General features: G+C 32.9%; 1 protein-coding gene across 15 annotated transcripts in view; it reads right to left on the reverse strand.

Annotated features, from left to right (window-relative positions):
• LOC114280585 (ethanolamine-phosphate cytidylyltransferase) overlaps window positions 1–3,125 on the reverse strand; it is a 44,227-nt gene extending 41,102 nt beyond the window's left edge. For 3 of the 15 annotated variants that reach the window (XM_082903715.1, XM_082903710.1, XM_082903718.1), the window contains exons 1-3: window positions 3,000–3,065; window positions 2,619–2,708; window positions 1,987–2,391 (exon numbers count right to left, since the gene is read on the reverse strand). In XM_082903715.1, the coding sequence (XP_082759841.1) occupies window positions 1,987–2,339 (353 nt within the window). In that variant the 5' untranslated portion in view covers window positions 2,340–2,391; window positions 2,619–2,708; window positions 3,000–3,065. Of the gene's footprint in view, window positions 1–1,986; window positions 2,392–2,603; window positions 2,709–2,999 lie in introns of all 15 variants that reach the window. The other 12 variants (XM_028222975.2, XM_028222971.2, XM_028222976.2 and 9 more) reach the window with 9 other exon arrangements.
• Between the last annotated feature and the right edge of the window lie 23,043 nt (window positions 3,126–26,168).

Genomic DNA, 26,168 nt, shown 5'->3' on the forward strand with positions numbered 1-26,168 from the left:
CAAATCTACTACCTCAAAACCCCCAAAACATATATTTATCTAAATGGACATTAGAAACTTTACAAACATAGTCATCGATTAAATTAACATTGCCAACTGTGTTAACCAACCCTGTATAACATTACCAAATGATACGGACCTTTTTTTTTCCTTCCCCTTTTTCATGTGTTTTTGCTGTGCTTGTGTCATGGATTTTCGTAATTCTTATCTTAGATAGAGGTGGTTATTTTTTTAATTTTTTGTATGAATTGGCCTCTGTGAAGATCTCACCTATCCCGATGCATCACTACTTTGTGTAGCCCCCAAAACTTCAGGTGGAAATCCACTAGCAGCCAACCATTTCAACTCATTTAGTGACTTTCTCCAATAAAATTCTTAAACAAGTGTATTTGTTACCCATATCTTACTTTGGGATTAGAAGACCTTTTCAAGACATTGCCCCATCTTTCTTAAATCTGTTACTTTGTTTCAATTATCTTGTTGTCATTATAACTAATGTTTCTTTTAAGGTCATGAGAGTACAACTATGAAGCACCAACACTTCAAAATAGGTGCTATAGCAATGTTCAGCATGGGGACACAACAAGACACGCCAGCCTTTATTTAAATTAATTTGCCTTCAAGGGACATGCCAGCTAGTTGTTTTTCCCTCTTCTTTAGTGCTTCGAATAGATGTTGGATGTTGAATGTTTGTTACTTTTTGCTTAGATTTAAATAATTACTAGATCATCCATAAAACGACATAAATTATAAGAGTTAAATTAAGAGTAGGTTTTTTTATTTATTTTTAATATTGAACTAGTGCTAGTTTTTGTAGTTTTAATTTTTTGTGGATTACTATGAACCTACATAGCAAATAACATATATATATGTATATTCTTTTTTCATTATGTTCTCGCCATGTCTATGTCCCCATTTTTTTGAAGTCACCGTGTTCGTGTCCTTGCTTCCTAGGAGTACAATGTAGCACCTTAAAGAGTAACCTTGGTGTCATTAGGATTACTATTACACCATGTTGTGCAAGTATACTTATACTTTCTTTACAGGTTTCGTATCCTGCAATACCCTAATGCGATAAGATACACCTACCATACTGAACATGCTCTTTTGCACAGAAAAAAATGCATACACACACTTTATGGCATTGATCATACAAGTCTCAGAACTGGTATTATGGTTTTAAAGAAGTATTCAACGAGAAGTGATACTGTTAGAGTTAGATTTGAGTCACCCAAAGATCAAAAAGAAAATTATAGCAAGGGAATTCTATACAGTTCGCATCTCAGACAACTGGAATGGACAAGACTTAACCCTCAAGGACTTTACATAAGCTTCATCATGGCTTTACAAGGAAACCATCTATACCGCTATTGCTATTTATGAGTAACATTTGAGGAAAACCTACATCCCTTCGACCATCATTTCTTGTACCTATCTATCTGTATCTTTATGCTTGTGCATTTATCATACGTTTGTTAAACATACACTTTTTTGTAAAACAACATCCAAGAGATCATACCCATTTAAGTTTTGTGCAAAACAAATATTCAACCAAACAAATAAACTATGGCAATTATGTCCACACAATGAATTCTCTTCTCAATCCATCCCTGTGATACGGCTTCATGATTGTCTGTTGTTTTTTCAGCACTTTCAGAAAAATTCAATATATTATATAAAGCGCTCTTTATAATGCCGATCTTCACTCCCCTTGACCCGAGGCTCAAAATGAATAGATGACCAACAATGTAACTGATGCATAATAATTAACAGTACCCACTAATATGAGTGCTCCAACTGCCTTATTGTTAATAGTAAGACTCACAGTAACATATACTAACATATTTATGCATGGTATCATTTCCAAATAACAAAAAGTACGTTCTTTGATTATATATATATATATATATAAGCACATAAAACATTCTTGAAATGTCAGCTGAATGTTTTTGAGTAACAAACCCCATTGAGTAAAAATATTTATACCTCTCTTCCATGGACAAAACAGGGGGTCCCTTATTGGCTATAATCTCCTCATCACTAACAACTCCAACCACCAATTCATCTCCCAAAGACTTTGCTTGCCTCAATGCATTTGCATGGCCATAATGCATAAGATCAAAACAGCCATCCATGTAAACACGAGTGCGTTTCCTTCCACTTTTGTTCTTGTGAAATATCCTCAAATCAGGCAAGAAATATGGCAAACTAGGAACACTAATCCCACCAAAATAGCCCGTTGACAAGCCGAGCAAAGCGGCAGTAAGCATTACACCACCAAATAAATGTGGATAATAATATACACCATCCCACATCCAACCATTGCAATCCAACTCCATAATGTCCAGGCTCCCCCAAGAACCCTTAGCTCAATAAGAGGAGACACAAACCCTGAAAATGATACCATCAAATAATTGAAACAATCAAAATAAAATGAATTGGGTTTCTCAATTATACAAGGTAAAACACACACACACACACACACACAATTTTAAATTATATTGAAAGAAACAAAAAAAAATAAAATAAAATTGGCAGCATCTCCTACAAGTTACAAGAAGAGAGAGGGAGAGAGGGAGAGAGAGAATTTTCTTAGGAAATACCCACAAGATGTAGACCTTTTTCACCAACAACCAGACAGGAAAAGAGAAGTCTGAATTCCGAAAGAAAATCCTGAATTCATGGAAAATGAGAGATATAGGTATTCCCTAAAATCAAATACCCATTTGAAATTCAGAACCAAAAGTGAATATAATAATTAACATATAACCACAAAAAAAACACATGCATTGAAACTTAATCAAGAATTTGAGAAAGACAAGTGAAAAATGAGAGGGGAAATATGAGAGAGTTGCAGGGAAGATGAGAGGTGAATGAGAGAGATATATGGGATGGGAGAGATTGAATCATTGAACTTAACGCCAACCCATAAACCAAAAATCTGCAGAAAAAGAGCCATGCAATTTTTGTCAGATCGAATCTGGGTGTACACACCATACCTTTTTTTCCCTTTATGTTCCGTGTTCGTGTCTCCTCTCCCTCCCTCGCTTGGATTGTAAGAAAAAGGAAGGAAGGCAGGCTGGCCTGCCTTCGGGTTTTATATCATGAGATGGCGTTTGGCAACTTCTTTTCTTTTTTTAATTTTTTTTTTATTTGACTAAATGAATATAAAAAGATATAATAAACTAATCGCGTATTTGAAATGATCTAAATAAATATATTTTTTTAATTTTTTTTAGAAAAATGAGAAATATAGATTGAATTTGGAGTGATGTAATAGATAAATAATGTGACTCAAATAAAATAATTGTGGCCCAAATAGAATAATGTGTTAAAATAGCATGTGTCATTTTATCACATGGCAAACACCCTCTAAATAAGTCAATAATATAAAATATCATATGAAAATTATAATTATTTTATCTTTTGTCTCACAACCATCACTTCCAAATAAATAAATAAATAATAAAAAATTTTCAAAACAGAGCTAATTTAGCTAGTTAAATTAGCTAAAAAAATCAAAAATCTGTGTTTCGAAACCAAAAAGAAAAAATTAAAAATAAAAAATTCTTTCCAAACAAAGCTAATTTAGTCAAGTTAAATTAGATAAAAAATTAAAAAATTAGGCTAAATTAACTCTTCATTTCCAAACCAAAAAAAGTCAAAAATTCTTTTCAAATAGAGCTAATTTAGCCCGATTAAATTAATAAAAAAAAAACATAAAATTAGACTAATATATATAGGGCAAATTACATTAAAATCCTCTGAGTTTTCTGTTTAATACAAATCCCTCTTCACATTTGAAAAATTACACTTATCCACCTGTCAGATTAAAATGACACATTTGTCCCTTAGCCTTTATACATATAAAATAATAAAATAATACAGATATTTTGTTCATATTATTTCAAAAGAAATAACAATCATCTTCTTTAGTCTAACTCACACAAAAAAAAAAAAAATTGAGTTTTTTTTTTTATTTTTTGTGTTTTTTTTTATTTTTACTAAATTTTTTTAATATTTGAAAAAAAAATTTATTTTTATTTTTCAGATACACCTAATCTAGATATAATTGAGAAGTATAATATTTTGCGATTTTTTTTTTTAAATTCACCAAATACAAAAAAATTCAAAAATTTAATACATTATCTTATTTTGTTGTATTCAATGATTTTTTTTATTTTTTTTTTGTATAAATTTTGTACTTTTTAAATATATCTAGATTATATTAATTTAATCTAAATATAATGGTGGAAATAAAAATGAAAAATTATTTTCATATATAAAAATTTATACAAAAATATCATAAAAATGTTGCAATAATGATATTATTGTAAATATAAATCATGTTTATGAGTATTTTGTTTTAAAGCGAAAAGTTACCATGAAACTATATCATTGTGTCTGAAAATTCTATATAATTTATGTTACCATCACTCAATAAGAATATGTTCAGATAGAATTTAATGATAAGAAGTTATAGAATGTATTCATGATGATAGGACGAAAAAATGGTAGGAAAAAAAGGTGAGATGGTCATTTAGAAAACTTTAGGGCATGACATTAGCAATCTATAGGCAATTTGTAATGGGATTACAAATTTTAGGGAGGGAAATGTAATTTTTCAAATGTGAAGAAAGATTTGTATTAAACAGAAGTCTCATGGGGTGTCAGTGTAATTTACCCATATCTATATATATAAGAATTGCTTCACAGTCAAAGGTTTGTGTGACGCCACAAAAATTAGGAACATTAAGGAATATATTAACAAATAAATATATTGTCTATCTAAGGTTGTAAGGGAACATTTGAAAATTCTATATAAAATTTATGTTTGTATATCATCACTCAGTAAGAATATGTTCAGGTAGAATTTAAGGATTAAAAGTTATAGAATGTAGTTATGATAATAGGAAGAATAAATGGTAAGAAAAATGGTGAGATGGCCATTTAGAAAATTTTAGGGCATGACATCAGCAATCTAGGGACAATTTGTAATGAGATTACAAACCTCAGGGAGGAAAATGTAATTTTGCAAATGTGAAGGAAGATTTGTATTAAACAGAAACTGCATGGGGTGTTAGTGTAATTTACCCATATCTATATATATAAGAATTGCTTCACAGTCAAAGGTTTGTGTAACGCCACAAAAATTGAGAACAACAAGAAATATATTAACAAATAAATATATGGTTTATCTAAGGTTATAAGGGAAGAAAACGTCACTTATAAATCTTTTGATTAATCAAGTAAGATCCCAAAAATGTCGGAGGAGTCAATATAACTTCATTTCAAAGTCTAACCACCTTAGATAGCAAAGCTACAATTTTGATAGATCTTAACAATGTATTAACACAAGGATTACATGAGTCAACGAGAAAATAAGAAATATGTAATATAAAAGTATGTATAGATATATAATAAATACAAAATCATACCTTTAATACAATAGGAGATTTTATCACTTACGATCTTAAAACATGTTTACAAACTAGTTTCTAATTCTCTTAGAGTAGCTGTATGTCCTCAAATACTTCAGTTTTGCCTTCAACTGGTCTAATAGTCTTCAATACCTAACATGAAACGTCATGAGTTTTGAATGCCCAATAAATGCACACACACCACATCCCTTTTTCCTAATCCAATACACCATCACAATGATAACAAGCAAGTAAAGAAGCATGATATTCAAGTCAATAACAAAGGATTACAAGGTTAAATGTTAGTAATCTAGAAATCCCCCAAAGAGATTCCATCCTCCCAACCACAAGAATCGGACTCGAATTATTCGGTATACCCTATCTTTTGCTACTTTGCAGAACTTACCCTAGATGTCTACCAACGGTTACATACTGCGTAGCGCCAACCGAGAACCCAAAAGAGACGGTAAAATAAGGGCCTTGCCCATTCCCTTTTTACACCAAGCACCAAGGGTTCGAATACAACTGGTTCGTTCAAGGTTTTCGAACACCACTTGCTCAAGACTTTACTCTCAAATAGGGGACACATCCCATCAAACCATACTTAACACAATAACATCTCATCATTATTCAAGTGATCGAAAACCTAACACCACCCCAAGTTAAATGTTTTAAGTTAAAATTATAACAAACTATTGAGACAATTATTTTCACGCAAGCATGAACATCATAAAAGGATTATAGTAAGAAATATAGCTATAATACATGCAAATATCATACCAAATCATGAACAAGTGATAATAAGCATTTCCATGAATTCAAGAACACAAGTTTATCAACAAAGTAAATTTCCAACTTTGGTGTATTTTAAAGATTGCAATTAAAGAGATACCTTTAGATTTTTCCTAAACTTGGACTTCCTATGGTTTGTAGAGAATTTTATCTAGTTTTTGTTGGAACAATCTTCTGTATAAATAAAATAAATTGAAACAAAGCCAAACAAATAAATAAATAAAGTACCAAATTTATTTATCAAACCGAATTAAAAATTAAAAGACCAAGTTGAGTGTGTGACACTCTGTCCTTAAGACAGATTCGCCCCGCTACGATGCTTACGGTTGAGTGGCGTCTATCTTCTAGGATACAATGATCTTTACAAATTTGTAGTAGCACTCCAAACAAATTTGTCCGGCAAACTAGAACCTTGTGTTCTTATACTCTCTTTAATTTTCTCTAAAACTAGAATGAAGATTAAAATGCAAAGGAGAAAATTCTGGACAGCAATATCAAAATTGCAAATTGATTTTTGGATCTGGAAAAGTGCTGGAACAGATCTGGTTTTATAGACCTGAACAGGTGCAAAATTTGAAGTGAATAGATGGGTTTTTGAATTGAACAGGTGCTGTTTGAATTCAAACAGATCTACAAACTGTTTCAACAGATTAACTGCTGGGCAGTTTGAAAACTGTCGAGATTTGAACCTGTAACTGCCTGGGCAGTTTGAAATGAATCTGTTCGAAATATAACGGATTGCAAACTAGACTGAAAAAGTAACAAATTGATAGAAAAATTAAAATCATAAATGAATTAATTTCGATAAGAATTTTGGAAAAAATTCAAATGAATTTTCTCCAAAAAAATTAATATAAGAACCAAGCCGACCCACAACTGGCACGGCTCGGCTCGGCTCAACCGGACGGACGGACAGCGGCGTATGTGTGCCTGTGTGGTGGTTTGGGCTAAGGTTTACTTTGTCCATAACTCTTTCATTCTACAAACGTGGGGTGCCCCTTAGGGCCCAACCCAAGTGTTGTAGTCTAGAGTTTATAAACCCAACAAAACTCTCTTAAAGTTTCAATGTAGGACAAGCTTCACAAGGAAACCTACATTTTAAACTTAAATGTCCAATTCCACGAACCTAAAAACAACATTAACTTCCCATTCATTCATAAATGGTTTTGACAAACCGTCTTTACCATGTAGCTTGCCATGCGGCATGGAACACGTCATCTCTTCGGACCCACCCCAAAAGACGTTTGGGGCCTACTCAATTTTGGGCTCAAAATTGGCCCAAAATAAGCCTTATAAAATAAAAACCAATTTTCCAACAATCCCTCACATGAATGGAATTTAACGGAGAGAACATACAACAACATGATCTAATTATATAGAGTACAGAAATTGGAAATATTCTGTAAAGGATAGGTAACTTTTGGCTTTGAACATTCCCTTGTGAGATACTATCGGATTTACTAGCTAATCAGTGAACATGATGTCTTGAACTGTTCAGCCGTTTGTGTAAACCAAGACAATAGAACTCACACAGTATATCCTTAGATACAGTTTAGTTCTCACTATTGTGTTCATTTTGGCCCTGAACAACCTGGTCTTTTATGAGTGCTCTAGAGAATTGTAGCCCTTCACAAATCTCATAGAACCGGCCCAGTTCACACTCATATAGATGATTCTTATGAAGAGTATCTTGCCATACTCCATTAGGTTTACCTAGATATAAGAACCATTAAAATTTTACTTAACCTAAAACGCTGCAGACATCACTATTTCATCAAAGAAATGGGTAGAAGTTTAACTTCCCAGTGATCCTTCTGAGTCAATCACAACTCGGTTGTCCCTTTGAACCTAGATCTTGGGATCTCTAGTCAATTAGGTTGGGTTGCCATTGTGGTAACTCTTATTTAATAGGCTTAAGTCTCATTCCCCTCTATGAATTCTCAACTAACTCTCTTGCTAATCCTTTGGTTAATGGATTCGCTATGTTGTCTTTAGACTTCACATATTCATTGGAAATAATTCCATTAGAGAGTAGTTGTCTCACGGTGTTATGTCGACGACGAATGTGTCGTGACTTACCGTTATACATATGACTCTGTGCTCTACCTATTGCTGATTGACTATCGCAATGTATGCATATAACAGGCACCGGTTTTGGCCATATTGAAATATCTTCAAGAAAGTGGCGAAGCCATTCTGCTTCTTCCCCAGCTTTGTCTAAAGCTATGAATTCAGATTTCATAGTAGACCTAGCAATGCAAGTCTGTTTGGAAGATTTCCAAGATACAGCCGCCCCACCAAGAGTAAAGACATATCCACTAGTGGACTTTGAATCTCTAGTATCCGATATCCAATTTGCATCACAGTATCCTTCAAGTACTACTAGATATCTAGTATAATTCAGCCCAATGTTACGAATAAATCGGAGATATCTTAGAACCTTTATAATTGCTTTCCAGTGTTCTACTCCTGGATTACTCGTATATTTACTTAATTTACTTACTACATAAGCTATATCTGGGCGAGTGCAGTTCATCAAGTACATTAAGCTTCCAATAATTTGGGCATACTCTAATTGAGAAATACTTTCTTGTACATTCTTAGATAGAAACAAATTAACATCTACAAGTGTTCTAACAAGATGATCATCATCTTTGCTGAATTTGTCAAGTATTTTCTTAATGTAATGAGATTGTGACAAAGCATAACCTTCTGATGTTTTGGTAATTTTTATACCAAGAATTACATTAGCAATGCCCATGTCCTTCATGTTAAAATGTTTATTCAACATTTTCTGGGTAGTTTTAATCATATCATTATTACTACCTATGATGAGCATACCATCTACATAAAGACATACAATGACATAACATTTATCTGTGTTTTTAATATAAACACATTTGTCACACTCATTAATTTTGAATCCATTTGACATCATTGCCTTGTCAAATTTCTCATGCCATTGCTTTGGTGCTTGTTTAAAACCATATAATGATTTAACTAATTTACACACTTTCTTTTCTTTTCTTGGAACTGAAAAACCTTCTGGTTGTTTCATGTAAATTTCTTCATCTAACTCACCATTTAAGAAAGCGGTTTTCACATTCATTTGATGAATTTCTAGATTGTATAGAGATGCAATGGTAATTAGCATTCTAATGGATGTTATTCTAGTAACCGGTGAGTATGTGTCAAAGTAATCAAGATCTTCTTTTTGTCTAAAACCTTTGACCACAAGTCTTGCCTTGTATTTGTCAATTGATCCATCTGCTTTCATTTTTCTTTTGAAAATCCACTTGTACCCAAGAGGTTTACAACTTGGTGGCAAATCCACCAATTCCCAAGTGTGATTTTGCAAAATTGATTCAACTTCCCTATTGACAGCTTCTTTTCATAAAGGAGCTTCAGGACTGGACATAGCCTCTTTAAAAGTTAAAGGCTCATTTTCTAACAAATATGTTAGAAAATCTGGACCAAAAGATTTTGAGGTTCTAGTACGTTTACTACGCTTAGGTTCCTCTTCCTCATTTTGATCTAACTCTTGCTCTTAATCTTGTTCTTGATCATTACTAGTAATTGCATCAAAAGATCTTTTATTAGTACTAGTCTGTTATCCAGTCTTTTTTGGAAATACATGTTTAAAGAATGATACATTTTGAGACTCAATAATAGTGTTTACATGCATTTCGGTATGTTCTGATTTATAAATAAAAAACCGATATGCACTACTATTCTTAGCATAACCAATGAAAATTCAATCAATGGTTTTAGGACCCATCTTAGTCTTTTTTAGGACTAGGAATAGCCACTTTAGCCAAACACCCCCACACTTTTAAGTATTTGTAGGATGGTACTCTTTCATGCCACATTTCATAAGGTGTTTGATTCACTTTCTTTCGGGGCACTTTATGAATATAATTAGCAGAAAGTATTGCTTCTCCTCACAAGTTCTGAGGTAATCCAGAACTTATTAACATGGCATTCATCATTTCTTTTAAAGTCCTATTTTTTCTTTCAGCAATTCCATTTTGTTGAGGTGAGTAAGGAGAGATGGTTTGATGAATTATTCCATGTTCTTTACAAAACTCACCAAAAGGTGATTTATATTCACCACCTCTAACACTTCTTAGTTTCTTGATTTTCTTATCAAGTTGATTTTTAACTTCATTCTTATATTGAATGAAAGTTTCCAAAGTTTCATCATTGGTTCGAATTAAATAAACATAACTATATCAAGTATAGTGATCTATAAAAGTGATAAAATATTTTTTCTCACCTCTAGTTTGAATTGATTTAAAATCACAAATGTCACTATGAATTAATTCAAGTGGTTCCGTACTTCTTTTAATTGAATGAAAATAAGTTTTGGATAATTTTGCCTCAACGCAAATTTCACATTTATGTTTGAATCAATGTCAAATTTAGGTAAACATTCCATATGAATTAATCTACGCAAAGATCCATATTTAACATGTCCTAGTCTACCATGCCATAAATTTGAAGACTCAAGCAAGTAAGAAGAAGATGTATTTTTATTAATAACTGAGGGTACAACGGTCATTACATTCATCTTGAAAAGGCCATCAGACATGTAATCTTTTCCTACATACATCCCATTCTTAGTAAGTAGAAATTTATCACTCTCAAACATTAGCCTAAACCCATTCTTACTCAACAAAGATCCAGAAACAAGATTCTTGCGAATATTCGATACATGCAGCACATTGTTGAGAGTGAGTTCATTTCCAGATGTCATCTTTAGAACAATCTTCCCTTGTCCTTCAACTTTGGAAGTTGAGGAGTTGCCCATAAAAAGTTATTCACCATTGTCCACTATAGAATAAGACGTGAACATCTTTTTGTCGGCACAGATATGGCGAGTAGCACCAGTGTCCACCCACCATTCTTTAGGATTTCCGACAAGATTTGCCTCGGAAACAACTGCAGAAAGATTGATGTCATCTACACCATTGGAAATATTGTCTACTTCAGTTATATGGGCTTGAGCAGGTTTCTTGCTTGTTCTTCTTTTGCTTTTGCCTTTGCTATGGCAATCTTTAATCCGATGTCCCTCTTCGTCACAGATATAACATTTGCCATTAAACTTGTACTTTTTAGTTTCCTCCCTTTTAGAGCCTTGCGATGAACTTTCTCCAGAAGACTTCTGTTTCTTTTCTTTTGGAGCATGTTCCACCATATTTGCCTTAGACTCCATAGGATGCTTACCAGCCCGCTTTTCAGAATTGCGGTTGTCGTCCTCAATCCTCAAACGCACAATTAATTCTTCTAAAGACATTTCTTTGTGCTTGTGTTTAAGGTAGTTCTTGAAATCCTTCCAGCCTTGTGGTAATTTCTCAATTAAGGCTACAACTTGAAATGATTCACTAAGAGACATGCCTTCTGTGCGAATGTCATACAGAATGAGTTAGAGATCTTGAACTTGGCTGATTACAATTTTAGAATCAACCATTACAAAGTCCAAGAATTTGCCAACCACAAATTTCTTTGAGCTGGCATCTTCCGTTTTGTACTTCTTCTCCAAAGACTCCCAAAGTTCCATTGTTGTCTTGATAGGACTATAGACGTTGTATAATGTGTTGTCAAGCCCGTTCAAGATGTAGTTCCGGCAAAGGAAATCAGCATGTTTCCAGGCATCAACCGCAACAACCACTTGCCGGTCGGTTTCATCCTCTTTCAAAATAGGAGCATCCTCACGGAGAAAACGAGCCAAATTCAAAGTTGTAAGATAGAACAACATTTTCTGTTGCCATCTTTTAAAATCAGTTCCAGAGAACCTCTCTGGCTTCTCACTGTGATTTACTGGTACTGTCATAACAGGAGAGGGGGTTGACGCAATTGCAACCACCACACTAATACTTGTTTGGGCATTAGTTTCAGTAGCCATAAATTCTAAATTATAATTAGAATTTATACTACACAGAAAATTAAACCAAATTCACATAATTAAGTTCTGTAAAAATAAAAGAAACAAAAAAAAAACTTTTATTTTTCAATTAATTTGGAAATAAAATAAAATTTATTTAACCAAATTAATTTCACACAGAAAATTAAATTTCTGTAATACTTCAATGATTAAAACACTAAAATAGGATTTTAATTAATGAACACTCATAAATAATTTCTAAAAATCAAAATTAATTTCTGAAAAAATTTCACAAATAAATATTCTGAATTGTTAATTACACTAGTATATTATTATTAGTTGTCAAAGAAAATAGACAATATATTACTACTATCTGTCAAATAATATATAATCACTATTTATTTTTTCAATCAGAATATTATTTTGTAAATCCACAGAAAATATATTTTGTTTTTTTAAAAAAAGAAAGAGAAGGGGAAATAAACGAAAAATTCTGTAAACAGAATAATTCGAAACTGTCTTAAGATTGTTGGAACAATCTTCTGTGTAAATAAAATAAATTGAAACAAAGTCAAACAAATAAATAAATAACGTACTGAATTTATTTATCGAACCGAATTAAAAATTAAAAGACCAAGTCGAGTGTGTGACACTCTGTTCTTAAGACAGATTCGCCCCGCTATGGTGCTTACGGTTGAGTGGCGTTTATTTCCCAGGATACAATGATCTTTATAAATTTGTAGTAGCACTCCAAACAAATTTGTCCGGCGAACTAAAACCTTGTGTTCTTATACTCTCTTTAATTTTCTCTAAAACTAGAATTGTAAAGCCCCTGAAATATGTATTCACTTTAAAGACCCTAATGTTTGAATTATTTTCTTAAAGCCCCTCGGTTACTTAAATTAATTCGAATCTCGTCGGTTAGCATTACTATTTTTATTTCTATCAAAATAGGAATTTCCCTAATCGGATTAAGTTCCCTAACCTAATTTAATTCTACCTAAGTTACATGTATTTAACTCCAAGCCCTCACTCTTTATTTAAATTCAAAACTTACCTCAAACTAGTACTTGTACCTTGTACCTTGAAGTACCATCAATCATGCTATATATATATACACCTTAAGGGATGTGCCTAGGACCAAAATTAATAAAAAAAAATAACCCCATCACACTCCCCCAAGGCCGGCCATCCTAGGGAAGTGAGAGAGGAGCCAATTTTCAAGAACCATGATTATGAAATTCTAGGAAACACAACCTAGTACCCTAGGCATAGGAAGCTAACTCCAAAACTAGTTCCAGTTTAACTAAATATTGCCTAATCCTTGAGTAAGCCTCCTACATCCTTCCTATTTCCCTTAAAATTTCAAACAAATCCTAACCTTTCCATCCATTTCCAACTAATGGGCTTTTTTGTCCTTTTACACCAAATTGCCTATAAATACCAACCTCCCCTAAGCTTGGCAAGCACAAACACCACACCACACACACACATTCGGTTAGAGAGAGGGAGGAGAGCAAGAGAGAGAAGTCTAGAGGAGAAGAAAGGAGGAAGAAGAGAGCTTCTTGTGCAAAGCTTAGTAGGTAAGCCACAAACACAACCTTCTCTTTCATTTTCTTTTTCTAATACATGTTTCTAAAGTTTCTAAATAATGTTTTCAGATCTGTTATTACTAAGTTCTTATGTTAAAAATGCTAAGGTTTGAGTATTGATTCCATCTCTCTTGTATTTTCTCCATTTTGGCACAAAACCATCTTCTTTTTGTACCAATCTCTCAACTTTTCAAGGGAATTCTTTCAAACAAATTTTTTGAGTTAAACATGTGATGGTTAGCATATTTTCTTCACAAAAGAAATGAAACTTTCCCTTGGAGGAACCCCTTTTTCATAAATCTTCTTGTTTTGGGCAAAGTACCCTAGAATCTGTTTTTGCAGCCCACTTCCAGAAATTCTAAAAAAATGTACAAAATTATTCTTGACCTCTATTTTATGTCAAAACCTTCCTTAAGGTGTTAGATTTCAACTAAAATTTGTTTCATCGAAAAACATTAAGCGGTTTGCAAGAAAATCAATTTTTCGTAACGGTCGACGGATCTGGACAGATTCTGGACAGCGCTGGAATATTCTCTAAATAACTTAAAATCTGGAAAAGCAATCCCATTTCCGAAAAATGTTCTAGAAACTAGATCAAATTCCCTACGAACCATAGGAAGGCCAAGTCCGGTGAAGTATCTAAAATAGTCCTTTCATTTTAATCTTTATGTGATATTAAATTTGGAAATTTTGTTATGCATGGATGTTTTATGCCCTTGTATTCATAAAGATGTTTATTAGCTTATGATCATATCTTGGCATGATATTGTATGTGTTATGTTATGTTCTTCATCTTCTTTTCCTTATTGATGCATGCTTGTGTGAATATTTTTATCTTGTTAAGTTGTCTAACCCTTGATGTAAAATATTTAACTCAACGGGAAACCTAATTGGGAGGATATTGGGTTTTCGAGCACTTGAGTAATAAAAAGATGATAATGTGTGATGTATGGATTGTTGGGATGCATTCCCTATTTGAAAGTTAAAGCCTTGCGCAAGTGGTTTTTTCGGAACCCTTGAATGGAGCGGTTGTATTCGGACCCTAGGTGGTTTGGTGTAAGGAGGGATTCGGGCAAGGCCCTATTTTACCGCTTCTTTTACCGCCTCTTTTGAGGCCCTGCGGTTGGCGCTACATGGTACATAACCGTTGGTAGGCATTCGAGGTTAGGTCTGCAACAAATCAGCAAAAGAGGGGGCATACCGAATAATCCACGTCTGATTCTTGTGGTTGGAAGGACGAAATCTCTTTGGGGGATTTCTAGTTTGCTAACATCTAACTTAACCCTTTATTTATTTGTTGAAGTATCATGCTTTATTACTTGATGTTATAATTGTGGTTGTATATTGGACTGGGAAAAAGAGGTAGGGTGTGTGTGCATTTACTGGGCATTCAAAGCTCACGGCGTATCATGCCAGGTGACAAAGCGGAACTCATAGCTGGAGACGACGAGCCTGAAACTTTTGAAGACTTTTGCCTATTCTAAAAAAATTGGAAGTTTCTTTTTGGATATTTTGTAAAGACTCATTTGTAGACTTAAGCTTTCTTTTGGGATGTAATGTACTGGAACCATCTTTTGAATTATATACATATTGTGGTTGTTATGTATTTGTATTCTATGTTTGAACCTTATTGTTACTTATGAGACCTTGTGTCAATACCTTTTAAGATCTGTCAAAAGGGTAGTGCGCTGCCTAAGAAAGCTGGACTTAGAAGGGAGGCTAATTTGACTCCTTCGGCGATCTGGGATTTTACTTGGTTATTGACCATAGGACTCATTAGTGACTCTCCCTTGACTGCAACCTATAGTGTAGAATCGGGGCGTCACAAGAATGAAGATTAAAATACAAAGGAGAAAATTCTGGATAGCAATATCAAAATTACAGACTGATTTTCGGATTTGGAAAAGTGCTGGAACAGATCTGGTTTAATAGACTTGAACAGGTGCAAAATTTGAAGTGAACAGATAGGTTTTTGAATTGAACAGGTGCTGTTTGAATTCAAACAGATCTGCAAATTGTTTCAACAGATCAACGGCTGGGCAGTTTGAAAACTGTCGAGATTTGAACCAGTAACTGCCTGGGCAGTTTGAAATGAATCTGTCTGAAATATAACAGATTGAAAACTGGACTGAAGAAGTAACAAACGGATAGAAAAATTAAATTCATAAATGAATTAATTTCGATAAGAATTTTGGAAAAAATTCAAATGAATTTTCTCCAAAAAATTAATATAAGAACCAACCCGACCCACAACCCACACCCGCGCTCGGCTTGGCTGGAAGGCCGGCGGTGGCAGCGCGCGCGTGCGTGTGTAGTGGTTTGGGCTAAAGTTCACTTTGTCCATAACTTCTCCCTTCTACAAACTTGGGGTGCCCCTTAGGGCCCAACCCAAGTATTGTAGTTTAGAGCTTATAAATTCAACAAAACTCTCTTAAAGTTTCAATGTGGGACAAGCTTCACAAGGAAGCCCACATTTTAAATTAAATGTCTAATTCCACGAACCAGAAAACGACGTCAACTTCCCATTCTTTCATAAATGGTTTTGACGAACCGTCTTCATCGTGTGGCTTGCCATGCGTCGAGGAACACGTCACTTCTTCGGACCCATCTCAAAAGATGTTTGGGGCCCACTCAATTTTGGGCTCAAAGTTGCCCCAAAATAAGCCTTATAAAATAAAAACCAATTTTCCAACAGTTTTCAGAACATCTTTTAGAAGTTTCATACCGTTCCTAGATTTTTAATTATTTAAGAAATACTCCAGTACTGTCCATATTCGTCGACTGTTACGAAAATTGATTTTTTTCTCAAACTACTCATTTTTTTTCCATAAATTTTTTTTCAATGAAAGCTAACAATTGAAGGAAGGTTTTGTCTTGAAATTGAACTTAAGGATATTTTTATGCATTGTTCTTGAATTTTCACAAGTAGGATGAAAAATTGGTTCTTTGAGCACAAAGTTTGAAATAAGAGAAAAAGTAAGAAAAGAGGGTAACCATGGAAATTTTTTCACTTCTATTGAGATGAAAATATGATAAATAATATATATTAAACAAATAAATTTGTATTGAAGGTGTGCCTTTGGAATTTATGAGAGATCGATGTTGAAAAAAGATAGTTTTGCATCGATTAAGAGAAAAGACAAGGGTGGAACACGGCTCAATTATTTTTATTTTCAATACAAAAACACCATTATAATACCTCTGAAAATAATATTTAGAACATTTAAGAGCATGTATTTAAAAGAGGAAAATAAAAGAGAGGGTTGTGTTGTGCCTTACTTGTTGCCTAGATAAGATGTTTGCACAATTTTTCCTTCTCCTTTCTTCTTTTCCACCACCAAGCTCTCTCTTTCTCTCTTTACTCTCTCTCAGCCGTGTGTGTGTGTGTGTGTAAATGTGCTCAACAAACGGGAATGGATGATATATTTATAGAGAATTTGGTGCGAAAAGTCCAAAATATCCATTGGTTTCAATTCAATTGAATAGTGCCTTGATTTAGTTTAAATGTAATGGAATGAGGGACGATTAGGACCTTAATTATGTATTTAATTATGATCTAGTTACGGTGAGGTATAATTTAATACTTTCTAGTTACCAAGTACTCATATATATACATATACAGCAAATCTATATAGATACCAAAGTCGTCGTCATAATACCTTGATTCAAGGATTTTGTACCAAGTGTATCATATGGAAAATCCTATAGAAAATCCTAGGGAGGGGGGTGGCTGGCCCATGTGCTCAAGATTTGGGAAATTATGTATACAATTTGATGCAATATTTGTAGATAAAGATTGAATTAATGTACAAACAATATATATGATTTGATTTTCATGATTTTAGAGAGTATTTGATTTGATTCTCATTATCACCTTAGGGGGTGGTATGATAGTTGGCCATGATGAAGATTTGGAGGGATTTTATTGATTTATTTTGTGTACCATAGATCTTTCATGTGCAACTTTAATTATTGGTACAATATGGATATATATATAATCGTACTAACTTGGGGTCAATTTGTGATTCAAGAAAAATGTGAGGGCTAAGGCCATAATTTATGATTTGAAACATTTATTTAAGTGTACTATTTAATTTAATTAGAATATTGGGAATTCAATTCGGTTAAAATTTCTTTATTTTGAATTAAATTGCAAATCGTAACAAGAATCAGAAAACTAAGATTTTTGAGCGGCAATAATAATTCGAGAATTAATTTCATTATTATTATTAGAATTTTGGAAATAATCCTTGAGTTTTCGGATTTAATTAGGGCTTGCGAATTTAATTAGGGCTTGCGAATTTTTAATTGGTGCACGTTTTTGATTCTATTGCTAAAATTGAAAACAAATAAGGAATCGAGGGTCTTTATTGAAAAAATTTAAAAGTAAGGGTCTAAATGAAATTATAAAGGTCAGGGACCTCCTAGTTAAATAATTATTATTAATGGTAGAAATGATTACTAAACTATCGAGGTTGTTTAGAGTTTGTACGGGTTAGTTTGGGATGCATTTTAGGTTTTGGGGTTAATTTGACGAATAAATGTGGAATTAAAGACTTTCTTATCAAGTCTCAAAAGTCAAAGACTTAACAGTATTTTACAAAAATTTCGAGTCGCCCATCTTGTCTATGGGTCAACCATTCCATAATTGCCCTTCATTCAATGCCTCCACCATTAGCTATTCAGCTCTTATTTTGTAATTTACTAAGGTCAAGTTTGGGAAGATTAAAAAAAGTGTACTTTTTCTCTTTTTAAACTAAAAAATTGAGGTTGAAAATATAGATGTTTGGGCTAATTTTTTGACTTTTTATTGAAAAATGTGTAATAAAAAATTATAAAAATTGATTTGTAGGGAAAAATTTGAATTGAGAGTTGTGCAGCCGTAATTGTTGACTTTTGAAGAATAGTGTTAACTTTTTAACTTTTTGAATAATTTTTTGACTTTTTAATTTTTTTAAAAGTACCCAAACTTGACCTAAATGTTGTGCACCTTCCGCTTACTTGTATTAGATGATAAGCTTCTTGCTTTTCTTTCTTTCTTACTTGGACAGCTGTGCATATTATTGAAAATATCTTTGCGCTAAGCTGCTTTTTATTTTTATTTTTCTTGCATCCTAAAAGACAAAGTAGAATTGTTTTTTATTATAGTTGTCCAAGAGTGAGATGTGCAAATTATTATTTTGAAAATTATTAGATAGTTTTGGGTTAATTTATTAGATCAAAGTGGAATAGAATTATTATTATATCAAAATATTTATTTTTATTTTTTATTTACTAAAATAATGATGAAAAATGCATTGTAATAAATCAAATGAAGCATCGAATTATTATAGGGCATTACTTACATGGAGCTGGTACTCCTAACAAGTGAAAAGTTACAATCCATACTAATTAGAGTCATTTTTTTTATCTCTTATTTATTTAATAAAGATGAGTTACTATATTTCACTCATAAAAATTCTCACTACGCTATTGATTATAACATAGGCATAAAAATTCTCACTACGCTATTGATTATAACATAAACAATGCCACATGATACTTTGGAATTACTTGGCTACAATGGAAAAAATAAATTCTTATATAAAATTTGTGACTATTATTTTTGTGAATAATACTAAAAAACATTGTATTAAAAAAAATAAAATAACTCTTTATGTACTTATTTATAAAATTAATGAATTACCCCTTACCTTTACCTATGTCGCCCAACCACCTCCGCCTTCGCAACCCCACTCCCTCAACCCCTATTATCATTAATATAACTATTAAAGTATTGGTTTTAAGCTCATAATTAAATATAAGAACAAATCTAAAAAAAATACATACAAGAAAATAATTTTTTTATTTTTGTAATAAAATTATTAGGCACATCCGTCGAAACAAACGGAATATTAATCTTTTATTCCATTCATTTCCTTGAAGAATATATTCTTATTTTTGGATAATAATCTCAAATAATGTTTGATTGATTGAAATGGATGTGGAATGCCATTGATTTAGGTAGAATGAAATGAAATAATTATTTTTTACACTCTCAATAAAATAATTATTCTATTATATTTTTATTTCATTAAAATAAATACTGAGTCAAAAATCAAAACCAAATTTAAAAAAAAAAAAAATCAAAACGGGCAATTTTTAAGCAAAGAAAGACCTGGGAAAATATCAAACCTTTTTTCTCGACTCTGAAAATTCCGATCCTCCTTACAGCACTAAAATGTAGGTGGTCTCAACCAATAACGTACTACTGGTCTCGATTTTATGGAAACGTGTTTAGATGGCAAAATAATTTATTATACAAATTAATAATTTTTTTTTATTATCGAATAATTAAATTTTAGAAGCTTAAACTATTATTTTTTAATAATATGATAAATATCACGTCAAAGAATAAAAGTTATTATTAATTTATAAATATCTTTAAAAATTTGGATAACACATCTCACGATAAAAATCAAAGTGAATGAATGACAATTTCAATATCCAAAATTGAATATTAGATTGTTATAAGTGGCATGAATATTTTTTGCTTTGTTTGAAAATTAAGGTTAATTATAAATAAACTCCTTAATTTTTATTAAAACTAATTTTCAGTCTTGTGCTATGCGCGGTTTCTATTTAAAAATTTTAAATTAATATTTAATTATAACATTTTTATATTTATAAATACAAATATTATTGAATAATAAATATGAATGTACATACTAAATAGTTACACAGTAGAAGGACTTTTAACTTTTACTAAAATAATTACGTGTCAAAAAATAAAAATAATTTAAATTATATATATATATATATATTAATTATTTGAAATGAAAATTAAGAAATAAATAACAAATTTAATAAGGTACTTTACAAATCTAAATAAGTAATTTAAATTATTCAATACCTGTTGGCATATTTATTAGTAGGTAATTCAATTTTTTTCTCCAAAAATAATTATAATTATAATTGGATATTTTGTTCTAATTCATAGTGATTTTAAGATAGATTTTATAAATTAAATTCATTTTAATATAAATATAATAATTTATTTTGATTGCAATCATTGCATATATTTTTCAATTAAGAATCCATAAATTTAGGAGCATTGATATTCAAGACTAAAAATTAGACCAAATTTTTAAGTTCAGTGATGTGATAATCAATTAAAATATTAAAGGTAACACTCTCTCTTATATCTTTTCTAATCATCAACCAATCATGTCAATTACATATCATTGTGTCTAAAAAATAGGTTTAGAAAGTGTATTTGTATATCATTTTCCTAAATTTAAATATAACAACAATATCCTATTTAAATAAGATAGACTTCAATAATATTGATTTAAGGAGATTGTCTCATTATTGCTTTATTGTTTAGTAGATGAAAACATTCTTGTGGAAGATAGAAATTTTCTCCATAGGGAAAGTGATATGAAGTGCTCATTCATTTGTTCTGCAAAGAGAAACCAATTCATCAGTGATCACCCCAAACTAAGTATGGTCGGGAGGACCCTCCGACTATCAATTCAGAATGTTGATTGGTCATATTTTGTATTTGTTTTTTTATTATTTTTATTTTAAAGAAGAAGTGTTAATTACTTCCGATCTACCCTCTTGCTTTTCTTACTCCTCTCTTTATAGTGTATTATCTCGGGTCTCAACCATTGGATTGACATATGATCCTAAGGTTCTGCCTATTTCTGAACTTTGGTCAGGCAAGTGGCCAGGCTATTATTACCCTTTATCGTTGGATTATCTTGCTGTGGGCAGCCTAGATCAAGTTAGATGTTAGTAGCCAACTTGCCAAATACTTCGTCCGTTCATTTAAGATAATCGAACGATTGTACTATTTGGGTAGGCTTGGCCCACATCCTTATCCCTGTTAACTATTGTCTTCACTGTTGGATAAGAATGGATTTAAAGGCTTCCCTGTATTTTGCAGATTATTTTCTAGAAGGAGATCTTACATATGCTTTGGTCACGTGACATTGTTCCCTTATCTGCCTTTTCTAATAGGCCATTTGGTTATCTGGGCTTTTCCTTTAGGCCAACTTGCTTGGTTCAGGTTGGATTTGGGCTAATGTTTTATCCTTCCACAATTGCTCCTCTTCAATGGTCATCTGTGGGGGATTGCCAAAGACAACACTGCCGATCAAATTGAGTCCCAAGTTGTTACTTCTCCCAGTGCCACGCGTCTTTTTTTGTTTTTTCATATTAATGACGACATCTGTCATTTCGTCTTTCCATACGCCATTTCGTTTCTAACACATTAATTTAGGGAATGTCCCTCACCCTTCACCACCTTGCTCACCATCTTCTTAGAAGTCTATACACGCTTCTTTCCTCTGTTTACCGTTTGAAGTTTCAGTTTGTTCTTCTTGTAAGTTCATTCTTTCCTTTCATTTGTTTCTTACTATTTCATATTTCCATTTGTTTATCTTTTCTGCTTTTTATCCACCGTGAATAGTCTAAGATGTCTTTTTGAGTTTGAGGAAAATATTATGGAGTTTAGAACTCTCTATAATATTCCTGATAACGTTGTTATTTGTCTTTCTACTTCCTATGATAATATTACTGAGGATCATGTCGCGCCCCGATATTTCACCACCATTCATGATGCTAAATCAAGAATATCATGACCAATAAGGATAATTCAAAGTATTAAATAATCTATTACACATATCACTGTTTCTCTTCTTCCTTGAACTACTCAAATGGTTACGTCATTGTTTAAACATGGTATCAAAAGAATCGATAGTTCAAGTATAAGAGAGGAGACAAACAAAATGCTCTAAAGGCTTACATCTTTAAACGAATCTCCTTGAGTTCACAAAAGGTGGAGTTCTAACTCCGCATAAAATAGCCCATGGCTTCATCATTTAGCACAAAAAGGAGCCTCTATACTCCTATCCACAACTACTTCTCCATGTTAGTCACTTCGGTAACACATCGACATCATTCCCTGAAAGGTTGTTAGTTTTGAGGTGAGCAATTGCCCAGTAGGAAATACCATTAATAGATTATATAATTAATTGAGATACATATGATCATGCAATGCAATGGATGAGAAAACCCATATCTGTTTCTTCGTAAAAATTTGGAGATTAGATTAAACATTGTTCATGACTAATTTATTTCCTTTCAAAATCACGGGGTATAAATATGATATGATGTCTAGATACAAGAGCCATAAACTGTAAGTATGAAAATACATACATATAAGTATATGGAAAGTACAATCCCACATTTTTCGACTCCAGAAATGGTGGGACGTTGGGCACCCAAGACCCCGTTCCTCCACATTTGCCAACTCTAGAAACAGCAGGCTTGTGGACACCCTAAAACCTTTCCTACATTCATCCGGTGATAAGCATAAGACAGGGCAATTGGGCACCTTGACTCCCCGCGGGTACCAAAATATATAACACAACTCAAACCAAGACTCGACTCACAATCCGGACTCATATGCTATTTTACTCCCTTCCAATATGTTCTAAATAATTGACAATTCCAAGTGACAATATAATTAATGAATGCATATGATGTATGAGTTCACAATCTCAATTTTTTTTCTTGGGTGATTTTAATTCACAACCATCCAACAATTTAAATATTTCCAATTAAGGTAATTCCTTAAGTCATACTTATTATCATCTCAAGATTTTGTAGAAGTTCCCAACATTTCATGTTTCAACAAATAATCAAGCCAATACCTCCAATTTCATGATTAGGAGGCCAATTGAACCAAAATCCCCTTGTTGAACAACTTTGAAAACTATGGTTTTCAGAAATTTGGGGGTTTTTCCTTTGAAAGCATTTAAAGGTCAATTGTTCCTACTATTCGGCTAGGAACGAATTAGTGTAAGATATGGGCATAATGTGACGGATAACAATTTTACTATACTGGATAGGGCTAGCAGATTTGTTGATATCATGCAGGGTATGCTTGATTTCAACAGCCCCAGTTTCTGTTAACATTTGTTCATAGATGTACCTGTACTGGTCAAAATGAGGGGGAGATTGCTGTGTAGTAAGATAACTGTAATAACCCGACCCTCGTATATGTTTTCTAATATATTTTCAGACCCCATTCTGTGTTTTTGAATGCTTGTTGTGAAATTCCATGAGAAATTGAGGCTAAGTAAGTAAACCCCATGTTTAAGGGTATCCATCTGTTCAACAAGGGAAAATATCTGTTACACCTCTAAGTTAGAAGCAGAAATTGGAAGCCTTAGGGGCTTAATTATCTGAAACTGATTATATGTATATGATCAACATAATTTTTATGTAATATTAAGCATGTTCAGGAAATTTCAATTTCGGATGTTTGAACGATTGATTTTTGTCTTTATTCAATATATATATATATATATATGTGTGTGTGTGTGTGTGTCTATGAGAAGCCTCTTTGAAGAAGACTTAGGAATTTCTCATAAAACCCCCCCTTGGGGGACAAGTGAAGGGGAGAGTGGAACAAGGAAGGATTGAGTGAGAAGAAGACCTAGAGGGGAAACTTCAACAAGATTGGAGATCGAATAATCTAGGGAGATTTGGAAAGATCTAAGCTCAGAAGTAAGTTCTTTAGCTTCTCTAACTTCTCTCTTGAATTTGAGTGTGATTCCATCATAATTGTACAACCTGGACTTGGAACATGCTTTTGAATCGGATGATTTTGAACTAAGTTGTTTATGCATATATGTGGAGAGATTATCTTTTGTTTCTCATGAGAATTATGAAGAACTCACCATGCATGTATATATATGATGTTGAATGCATAAGGAAGTTTAGTTATGTTTGAGAATCAAGAATCTAGTTTATGTCTAGATTGATATGTATGTATTTGGAGATCCTATTAACATGAGTTTTAGGTTATGTTTTATTGATTAATCATGTTAATTTGAGCCTTGTGGAAGTGTCCCAAAAGAGGGTGATTTTGAAGCAAAATTCGGACTGAAATTGCAGAATCGCCGCACGTGCGGGATTCATGGCCGCACGTGCGGGAGCCAATCGCCGCACGTGCGGGGGTTGTGGCCGCACGTGCGGGGGAAGAACAAATTTGGGGTTTTGATTCTGCCTAAAAGGCACGTGCGGGCCGCACGTGCGGGACCAGCCGTCGCACGTGCGGGGATCCCAGCCGCACGTGTGGCACATGTGGGAAAATACGGGTTTCTCCGTTTTACGTGTTGAACTCTCGAATATTTTTAGAATTTGCATTTTATGCCTACTAACATGTGTAAAATTCATTCAAGGTGAATTGAACCAAGAGAGGATTTAACAAAGAGAAGTGAACTAATTTGTAAGTTTGAATGTGTGCAGGACACACTCTGGGAGGAATTATAATCTCCGCTACAGCACTGTAAGTAGTAGTACTTCGATGTATCTTTAACCATTAATGATTATTGTTATTGACGTTATGATCTTCGTCATAAGAATTATGTTGACATGTATGTTATGTATGCTACGTAAATATCGTGAAATTATGGAAACATCAAAGGTGTATGCTATATGAGGAACATTGTGAAATTATGGAAACATCAAAATGGATTTGTGAAATATGCATCTCGAATTTGTGAAGTATGGATCACCAACTTGTGAAATATGAAACGATGTGGCCGAGGGCCATTTGTGAAGTATGAATTTCCGAATTGTGAATTGTGAAACTATGAAGCCAAGAGCCGAATTGTGAACCTATGAAACCCAAAAGCTAATTTATGTATATGTGAATTTATGAGGCCGAGGGCCGACTTGTGAATTTATGTGGCCAGGGGCCATTTGTGAACTATGAACCTATGTGGCCAGGGGCCATTTGTGAAATTATGAAGCTATGAGGCCAAGGGCCAAACTTGTGAACTTGTGAATCCAAAGGGCCGAAGGCCGATGTGATAAGTTGTGAATCTATGAAACCTAACGGCTATCATGAATGTGTGAACCCCTCAGGCCAAGGGCCGAACTGTGGAATTACGAAACCGATAAAGTCATCTGTAATCTAATGAAAATGTGCTTACTTTGTCCTGTTAACTTTATGTTAATTATGTCAACTCGTGGGAATGATGTAACGGTTATCATTAGGACTCTATTAATTACAAGGCAAGGCAACTATGTTAACATATAAGAACGATTAAACAACGGTGTATACTATTGAGTAATAGAGCACGTGAATTAAGTCATTTACCCAAAGGAATTTATGTTCGTTCTTGAAGAATAGATTCTGAGTAAATATAAGAGTAGCTATGTGTGTCCATATGAATTTGAAGTTATTTTGCTATGTTGCTTATGAATTGGAAGTTATTCAGAATCTACGATATAAGTGCAAAGTTTAGCATTATTATGTGACTCTCATTAGAATGTGAATTAGTCTCTTATTGTTAAGCGTATGATAATGATATGATACAACAAGAAACGCTCTAGTTATAATATGTTCCGCTTGAATTAATGAATGATGTTCAAGTATGCTCAGGTATGTTTCAAGTATATGTTATAAGTTTGAATATA

Source organism: Camellia sinensis, chromosome 13, assembly GCF_055761805.1.
Source record: "Camellia sinensis isolate YWXY chromosome 13, ASM5576180v1, whole genome shotgun sequence".
In the NCBI taxonomy this organism is placed as follows: Eukaryota; Viridiplantae; Streptophyta; class Magnoliopsida; order Ericales; family Theaceae; genus Camellia; species Camellia sinensis.